The sequence below is a fragment of the Coptis chinensis genome, chromosome 3 (assembly GCF_015680905.1).
Source record: "Coptis chinensis isolate HL-2020 chromosome 3, ASM1568090v1, whole genome shotgun sequence".
Taxonomy (NCBI): Eukaryota; Viridiplantae; Streptophyta; class Magnoliopsida; order Ranunculales; family Ranunculaceae; genus Coptis; species Coptis chinensis.
Genome location: NC_141458.1, coordinates 79510030 through 79519281, shown reverse-complemented (window position 1 = coordinate 79519281; position 9252 = coordinate 79510030). Strand labels below are relative to the sequence as shown.

General features: G+C 32.5%; 1 protein-coding gene across 1 annotated transcript; it reads right to left on the bottom strand.

The window, feature by feature from the left end:
- Positions 1-756: 756 nt before the first annotated feature.
- Positions 757-5262, bottom strand: LOC147510998 (7-deoxyloganetic acid glucosyltransferase-like). Its single transcript, XM_086602855.1, has 2 exons — positions 4431-5262; positions 757-1692 (listed from the first exon to the last, which is right to left on the bottom strand). Exons 1-2 carry the CDS (start codon positions 4930-4932, stop codon positions 764-766), a joined length of 1431 nt encoding a protein of 476 aa, XP_086458981.1. The 5' UTR covers positions 4933-5262; the 3' UTR covers positions 757-763.
- Between the last annotated feature and the right edge of the window lie 3990 nt (positions 5263-9252).

Below are 9252 nucleotides of genomic sequence, written 5' to 3'. Positions count from 1 at the left end.
ATGCTCAACGCAAGTTAATTTTTATAAGACGATGCCATTGGTCCATGTGCAGATGTGCCATGTTATGACACAGGTAATTTTATGACTTTTTTATTTATGGGAAAGAATTTTATGACATTCTGTCCTAGTACCAAGGCCCAAAATATCGATATCGATAAATATATCGGTGTACCCAAAAACCGATATATATCGGATATTCGGATATATCTATTTTTTTTTGGTAACTAGTACAAACTATTTAAAATATCGGAAATATTGGATATATGGGAAATATAATATCGGAAATATCGGATATATATCGAAAAAATATATTGGAAATATCGGATTTATATTTTAAAATGGTCAAAAAGTCAACCGATATATATCGATTATATCGTTATAAAGTTTCAGTATATCGAAATTCCGATATATATCGATAAAAAGGGTTGGTGGATATATATCAAAATATCGATATCGGTGTACCAAAATACCGATATATATATCGGCAATATATTTATATAGGCGATATTTTGGTCCATGCCTAGTACTACAAATTTTTGATAGGTTGTCCTCTTTATCATCTAACATTTTGCTTTAGTTGCTTTTACATTAGCTTAAGTTAATTAAGAGAGAGAGAGAGAGATTGAATATCTGCATGGTGAATGGTGATATGATCAGAGAAGATTTTCCAGAGAGGGTATATTGAAAACCTTTGTGTGCGTGGAGGAGGGGGTGGGTGTTGAACCTCGAGTGCTAACTGCTATGAAAAACATTAGATTTCGAATTAAACTTCTAAACTCATTGATTTTATGACCTCAATCAGTGCATCCAAGTTTCTATATGACGACCCACCTTCACTAATACTCTTCCTTGCCAACTGTGAAATCTTGTCCATTGATTTCGATAGCTCATCTTTTTTCCTATCCATTAGATCAATGACCAACTTTTCAATCATTGACCTTTCACAAGTATCTTTCATGTCAAGACCGACATTCCACACCTCACTAACAAACCTGCTATTGATTTGCTGATCCCCCAACTGGGGCCAACATACCATTGGCACTCCAGCAATCATGGTTTCCAATGTAGAATTCCAGCCACTGTGTGTCACAAATCCACCAACGGCTGGATGTACCAAAACTTCTTCCTGTGGTGACCATCCAACAATGTACCCTCTCTCCTTAGTTCCCTCCAGTAGTTTGGCCGGAATTGGATTTTTTTCGTCTCTGTGGAGGACAGAATTCGGCCGGTGGACCCACAAAAACCTTTTTCCACTGTCCACCAATCCGTGCCAAAATTCAAACATTTCGTCTATTTTCATCGAAACAATACTACCAAAGCTGACGTAAACGACAGATTTCACCGGCTGAGAATCGAGCCACTCTAAGCAACTTCGGTCTACCTCCCATAGACTATTTGATGAGGTAGTCGATACGGCATTTTTTCGTTTGGATTTCAATAGTGCATGAAGGGGGCCAATGGCATATATTTTCGGGAAATGATCCTTCATTATCGAAAGAATTGGGCCTTCGAGTTCTTCAAATGTGTTGAGAATAGAAGCAGATGCACGAGTCGAATTCATAGTTGCAGTCACAGCGACCTGCAAAACTGGATCGTCAAGTTCTTTGGCACGGAAAAAACTCGGTAAATCTTTTCGCCTTAGAAATGCTTCCATACCAGGCACACATGCCACCATTTTGTCCATGTCCTCATCTAAATTAAGTCAAGAGTCGAAACAAGTCAAAATTGGCAACTGCTACTAGACTGAAAATGGACGTACAGCTAATTGAAAGAAAAAAACAAATGAAGGAGTTAAATATAGAGCTAACTTTGAACTTAGTGATCCAACTTGAGTTTTTTTCGATTTGGTACCTTTTTTTTTCATTTATTTTGACATCTACTTTCAATTTGTTTCGATTTGGTGATTATGTCGATTTTATTTTAACAAGCTTGTCTTTTTTTTTTTCGATAAACCTTTTAACAGGCTTGTCAATGTGGCATTGATATTCTTTTTTTTTAAAAGTGATGTAGATAATGATGTGTAAACCCAACTAAGATTGAACTTAATATTAATTATAAAATTAAAAAGTTTAAGTAAACACTGGAAAAAAGTTATCTATAGAGAGTGGAGTATTGAATAAGTTCCCTTAACAGATCAAAATCAAAAGGCTCTTCTTCTTCAACGTTTTATATTTGAACCCAAAAACTACTAAGGAAAGGAATTAAACCCATTACTATCAATGTTTTGCTATAAAATAAATTTATAGTTATTTTAGTTTTAATTTTTTAGATCTTTTTTAATACATGTGTAAAGGTAAATTTCTTTTAAACAAATCTAGATTCACAAATATTTTCATCATCAGGTCTTAGTAGCAGTAAATTAGGTATAGGTACACAAACTCAAATTTCTTAAGTTTAGAGGAAATAACAAACTTTTTTTTTGTTTTTCCTCCATAAAAACTGAAATTTGACATCTGTCTCAAATTTCAGATTGACTTTTACAATTTTGACCTATTTTATTAGTCCCAACTAAAGAAGCCAACTACCAATAAAAAAAAGCTACGAACTAAATTAGTTACCAAAATAGTAGTGGGAGTAGTGAGTTAATCAAAATAACTAAAATTCATCCTCAAATCTACAAAATTCGATTAAAAGTGAGATGAATTTATAGAGAGACCAAAACAATGTGGAAAACATCAACTTCAAAAATGGAAAAAATGTATGTTGATTACAACTAATTTAAATACAGCTTTAACAATTTAAAATGCATCTCTGATAATTTTGAATAACATGTTTAAGTTTGATGTAATTCAAATTGTGAAATTGTGAAAAGACAAATGGTTTTTTTTTATAAGACAATTGTATTATTTGATTGCAGTACATCTTGGAGCAATACACACGCACCCTTGCTTGATGAGTGGCCTCGATTGACACACACACCTACAGCATGCGTATTAGATTTTTGTATTATTTATTTGTGGAAGAAATTGGCAGTTACAAATAAAAGAGTAAAAAGGAGAAATAAGAAGTTTTAAAAACAGTTAATACACCCAAAAAGTGACGTGTTGCTAAAATTGGAGTAGAATCAAAAGATAATATTGGTATTTCTCTAGACAAAAAGCACACTAAAGAAAGTGTATAGAGCCCAATTTCTAGGTCTTAGTAGGAGTGTTCATGGGTCGGTTCTTATCGGTATTTTTAACAATTTCTATCGGGTTTGGGTCTTTCGGTTTTTTCTTTATATGTAGAAAACCCAAATCCATACCCATTAATTAAGTCGGTTCCGATTTGGGTTTTGGTTCTTTCTTGGGTTATACATTATTATTTCTAAAATGATTTTTTTTACTTATGTAATCGATATTAAAATTGGTTTTTAGTGTAGTAATAATATTTACCACCGATATTTTTGTCCTCTCAAAAAAAGTAATAGTTCTAAATTTAATAGTTTTTCAAAGTTTTCTAAAAACTTTAAATATATCTAATAAATTATACGTACATGTGTATTTTATGAATATGTGTACATTATAGTGTACTACTATACATACATGCAGTCATATATAGAATAAATACATATATCACAATTATATTGTTAGATGCACTTAATAATACACATTAACTATTATGCTATATATATTTAGTAAATTTTTACACCTAACAAACAAAAACTATATATTATAATGTTTTGATTTGTCTTTATTTAGTGTAATATAATACTAAATTTTATATATCAAAATTATAATAATCGGTTTCGGTTTCAATTCGGATACCCATCGGTTTTTACTATTCAATTTTAACAGTTCCGTTTCCTTATTGGTTCTGTTCTTGAAGACCCACTTTTAAAAAGGTCTAACATTTTAGGACCCAAGAACCCTATAAATAGTTCCAGTTCGGTTTCGGATAATTGGGTATATATGCACACCCCTAGGTCTTGGCAATTCCCAATAAATAGCGTGTCGTTGTCATCCCTCTCTGGTGGAGGTGTTGAAGCACTTTTACTAATATATATTATATATGGGATTTTTTAATAGATTCTTTGAAGAAAAGAACGAGTTAACTCGGCTAACTCAGTAGAAGAATGAGCGAAATAAGCTCACTATTAGATTTGTCAATTTAATGAAACCCATAAATATTAGATCTACAAATAATTGGGCCAAGTCCAGAATTTGTTATGGATTGGGTCTGACCCACTTGGTTTGGGTTTTGTTTTCACCCATTTAGACATTATTTAGTCTTATCTGGATTTTAGAAATGTTATCCTATTTCCAACTCATATAAATATAAATGAATAAAACAACAAACATTAATGCCACATAAGATTGAACTTTGACGTTTGTCAAATTAAATGAAAAAAACAAATTCACATAACAAATCCCAAAAATTCGACAAGTTGGATCACTAAGTACGTAATTAGTTCTTAAATATAAATCTTGAAAATTGAACAAGATTTTTACCTTGAAATGGAAGCTCGCCGGCTTCTACGAGATTTTGATAACAGAAAAGAGACCACAAGTAACATGCACTAGCGGTACGAAATGAGACGGTAGGAATCTGAAACTCTTTCGCAACATCAACAACGAAAGTGAATAATCCGTCGCCAATAACGCAAGTTACTGGTGGCCTAGTATCCGATTTGCGGTTCAATAATTCTCGAAAAGATGGCTTCACAACTGTCTCAAGATTGTCAAACATGTCCTTGAGGTTTTCAATGGTTCGAGAGTGTTCATCAGGTAAGCCATCAGATATAGTTTCGAATTTGAAGTTAGGAAAGCAAGCGAAACGGGTTTGTGCATCGGTGTAGCGGAGCAGACGGTGGTGGTAGTGTTGAGTGTTGAGATAGGTGACATGAAGATTCTCAGATAAGCATAAGAGTTCAGCTAATTTTAGCATGGAGTTCACATGACCTTGTGCTGGTAAAGGGAAAATGAGTACGTGCGGAATGGGTTTTTGCTCCATATTTGGAAGGGAAGCGAGCAGTAGTTATTTTGTTGTGTTTTGATAAAAATTGAAGGGAACAAGAATGAAAATGTCGTCCAGGTTTTATATAAAAGTTTGGAGTGAAATGCAAATGTAGTTACTGGCTTCTGGACTAACTTGTGGTCATAATTTGCACCTGTGATTCTGTGAATATGTCCCAAGTTCAGATTTTTATCACCACTCTTGAGTCTTGACATGTTGGCAAATGTACGGTACATTTGCATACGTATGCATATGCGCAATCCTGCATAAACCATTTTATGCACCAACTTCATTACAATTACAATTGAGTATAAAATTTTAATTATGATTAACTGAATTATTATTTGCACTTGTCACTCCACTTTTTAGGCAATTTTAACTGGTATATGTTAATTCTAACTTGTTTTACGCAGGGGTGTCGCTTTTTTTTTCAAATTCTATTTTTTCCAAAAAAATTCGGATTTGGCATCAATATTACTCATCCTTTCTGAAAACAGGGAGTGACTCTCAAAGACAAAACTGCCGAAAACGTAACTCTCAATAACACCTTTTTTTTTTTGTAACTCACAAGGACCGGATAGATGAAAGGTCAAGTATACCTTTGACGCGAAATAAAAAACGGATCGGGTAGATAAAATATAAAGTATACCCCTGACGCAAAATAATTAACGAGTCGGCCCAGATGAAACGACCTGGTGTATTTAGTATAAACAATCATTATTCATACCTTTAAGCAGGTGTGAACACTCATTGTTTATACCCGTCAAACATTAACTATGAACAATGAGTGTTCATACCTATTGGAGTTATGAACAATGATCCAATAGGTATGAACATTGATCTAGTTATGAACATGGATTGTTCATACCTATTTGGGAATATGAAAAATCACTGTTCATACATCAAAAGTGTTCATACATCAAACACGAACAATCATTGTTCATGACTACTTTTAAAAATTGGTAGGTTGAACATTGATTGTTCAGGCTTTAGGTATGAACATTCAATGTTCATAGTCATTGGGTATGAACGTTGATTGGGTATGAACATTCAATGTTCATAGTCGGCTGGTTTAATATTAATGTTCATAGTCCCTTGGGTATGAATATTAACATTCAATGTTCATGGTCCCTGGATATGAACATTCATGTTCATAGTCCTTGGGTATGAACATTGATTGGGTATGAACATTCATGTTCATACCCTGGGTATGAACATTCGATATTCATAAATCCTTCGTCCTTTGGGTATGAACATTCAATGTTCATAGTCTTTGGGTATGAACATTGATTGGGTGTGAACATTAAATGTTCATAGTCCTTTGGGTATGAACACATTCAATGTTCATACATCAATATATCAGATAAAGGTACATTCACTACTATTTGGATATAAACAATCATTGTTAATACACTGAAAGGTATGAACACTCATTGTTCATAAGAAAATGACGTAAAGGGTAAAATCGGAAAATATTTATTTTAAATCTGAGCAATTTGTCCTTGAGGGTTATTTTCACGAAAGGGTATAACTGGCATTTAAAAAAATATAAAAAGGTAGGGCCAATTTATTTTGTCCTTGAGGGTTTCTAATTTTGAAATAAGAAGTAGGTTAAATTGAGTTACTTTTCCCCAAAATTTATCTTTGTGAGTTACTTCACAAAAACCGTGTCCTCTGAACTTCATTTTCCCCAAAATTGGGCCTTGGGACCAATTTCTTGTTATCAAAAATCGATTTAAATTCAGATCGGGCTTCAATGATTAATGAAATTTTGATTTTCAATTTTTCCTATCTAAATCCGCCAATACATATATAATCCAATTTTTGCCGAATTATTATTTAGAATTACATATAATACATCTAGAATTCTAATGTAATTAGAATTGTTTTTAATATAATCTAACTTTTTTTGCTCATTTACAGTGGACTAACTTGCATTAATCAATATATAGTATAAACAAACACTAGAATTAGTATTTATTGTACAAGTTATAAAATAAATTTAATATTAAAATCTTAGCTCGTTATATGAACTCCACCGTAAATGAATTCGCCACCAAAATAGATTTATAATATGAATTGAGGGCTGATTTTTTTGTGAAGATAATTTTCTCATGATGGAGAATCTTCTTACAAAAAATCACTTCCCAAACAAAAATGTTTAACATTATCAAAAGTTGTTTTGAAATTTGAAAAATCTAAAACCGTTGGATAATTTTATAACATTATAAGAATTTTGATATGTCTAGACATCTTCAAAGCGTCTTTGATTTTTTCTAAGGATGATCTATATTGTGGAGAGAATATCTCTACAAAAAATCAGCTTCTAATTTATTGTTTTTCATAGTGGAGTTTTTTAGAGTTAGTATAAGTAGAGTTCATATAACGGCGGATTAAAATATTTGAATTTTTAATAATTTTTTTATCTAAATTATCTAATTTCGAATTTTTCAATTTTTTTTCAAATTCGATTTTATCCGATTTTCAAAAATTCTAAAAAATCGATCCGGATCGGTTTGGCACAATATATTAAGATTCCGAAAAATCCGAAACCAAAAACCCATATTCCTATCCCATTCTACCGAAACACACCCCTAGTTTTACGTATTTAAGATTATCAACAAATACGACACTATTTGATTAAAAAAAAAATGAAATAAGGCCTTATCCTTTTGTATGAACTTTTTGAACTCACTTTCAAATACACATTGCAATCATCCAAGCGATTGTGACGAACTGTATGAGATTGTACTTTGATAGTTTGATTAAGCCATTAAGGAGAGTTTGTGGTTGGGAACTTGGGATATAATGGACTTACAACAACAATGCTAAATCACTTTTCTACACTATATGATAGCCGGGTAGTTAGGAACTCCTCTCCACTGTCGAGTAGACAATTTGTAATCTCCATAGTTGTTCAATTTCGAAACACCTCTTTCACAAAAATTAGAACAAATTTCCTATTTATTAATAATTTAGAAAACCCTCCCTAATATCACTTAAATTATATAATTATTTACAATTTTCCTTACTAATATTAGAACAAGTTCTATTTTATTAATAATTTAGAAATTTTTTTATAACATAATTATTTTCTATTAAAAAAATAGATGAATTTTTTGTACATAATTACAATTACCAATTACAAAAATTATGTTAACTATTGAACGTCGAGTAACGGAAATGCATACTTGTTACAATATAATAATTGAAAAACAACAAACAGAATGGCGACGGGGCAGATTTTCTTTGATTTGCAACTCCCAAGGATAGTGCCAAGGAAAATGCACCATCTGTAGATGCTCAACGCTTAGTTAATTATTATAAAACGATGCCATGGCCCATGTGCGGATGTGCCCATGCTATGAACACTCGAAAGCTTTCTGTACTCTGTAGTATGACAAATAATTTTTGATAAGTTGTCTTTATCATCAACATTATTATTAGGACAATCAACGTTATTAGGCCAAGCGTAACTGCTTTTTACATTTTACATTCACTTGTCTTAATTAAGAGAGATTGAATATCTTAACGGTGCCATGGTGACATGTCAGAGAATCTTTAGGGAGGGCATATTCTCATGAAAAAAACCTTGCGGGGGTGCATATTTCAGCATCGTTTTGCATTGAATGAATTGTTGTGAGATGGTAGGAGAGTCATAACAACATCATAATATCAAAATAAGAGAAGGTGTTAGTAGATGGAATGGAAAAAAAGAAAAAGAATAGAGCAAGAAAAATTAGGATTATACTTCATAACATACTCTACCCAAGAAACTTGTATATATAGGCAAGTCTAAATGTCTAATACATAAGAAAAGTGAAAATAAGAAACACGGTCTGTCATGACATTCTGACGTACTGACAAGAGAGGCATATGAATACTGGGTTGGAGGCAATATGAATGACTGTCTGATTATCACAATATAGTGGTATAGGCATATGTACTGAGAAACCCAACTCTTGTAACAGATTGCGTATCCACATTAATTCACCAGTGCCCTGAGTCATAGCCTTATACTCGGCCTCTGCACTTGACTTGGTAACAATTGTTTGCTTTTTGCTCTTCCAGATGACCAAATTACCTCCCAAAAAGGTACAATACCCAGTAGTAGATCTTCTGTCAGAAATTGACCCTACATAATCAGGATTTGAATATCCAACAACATCAAGATTACTATTTGAACGATAGACAAGTCCACGTCCTAAAGAACCTTTCAAGTATCGCACAATGCGAATAACAGCCTGAAAATGAGGAACTCTAGGCACATGCATAAACTAAGATACCATATTGACAACAAAAGAAATATCTAGACGA

Bases quoted from the DNA above. Each gene is read 5' to 3' on its own strand.
- LOC147510998 (XM_086602855.1), bottom strand. From the start codon at position 4,932: ATGGAGCAAAAACCCATTCCGCACGTACTCATTTTCCCTTTACCAGCA. The intron at 1,693-4,430 runs GTAAAAATCTTG...GACTTAATTTAG, and splicing joins CGGCGAGCTTCCATTTCAAG to ATGAGGACATGGACAAAATG.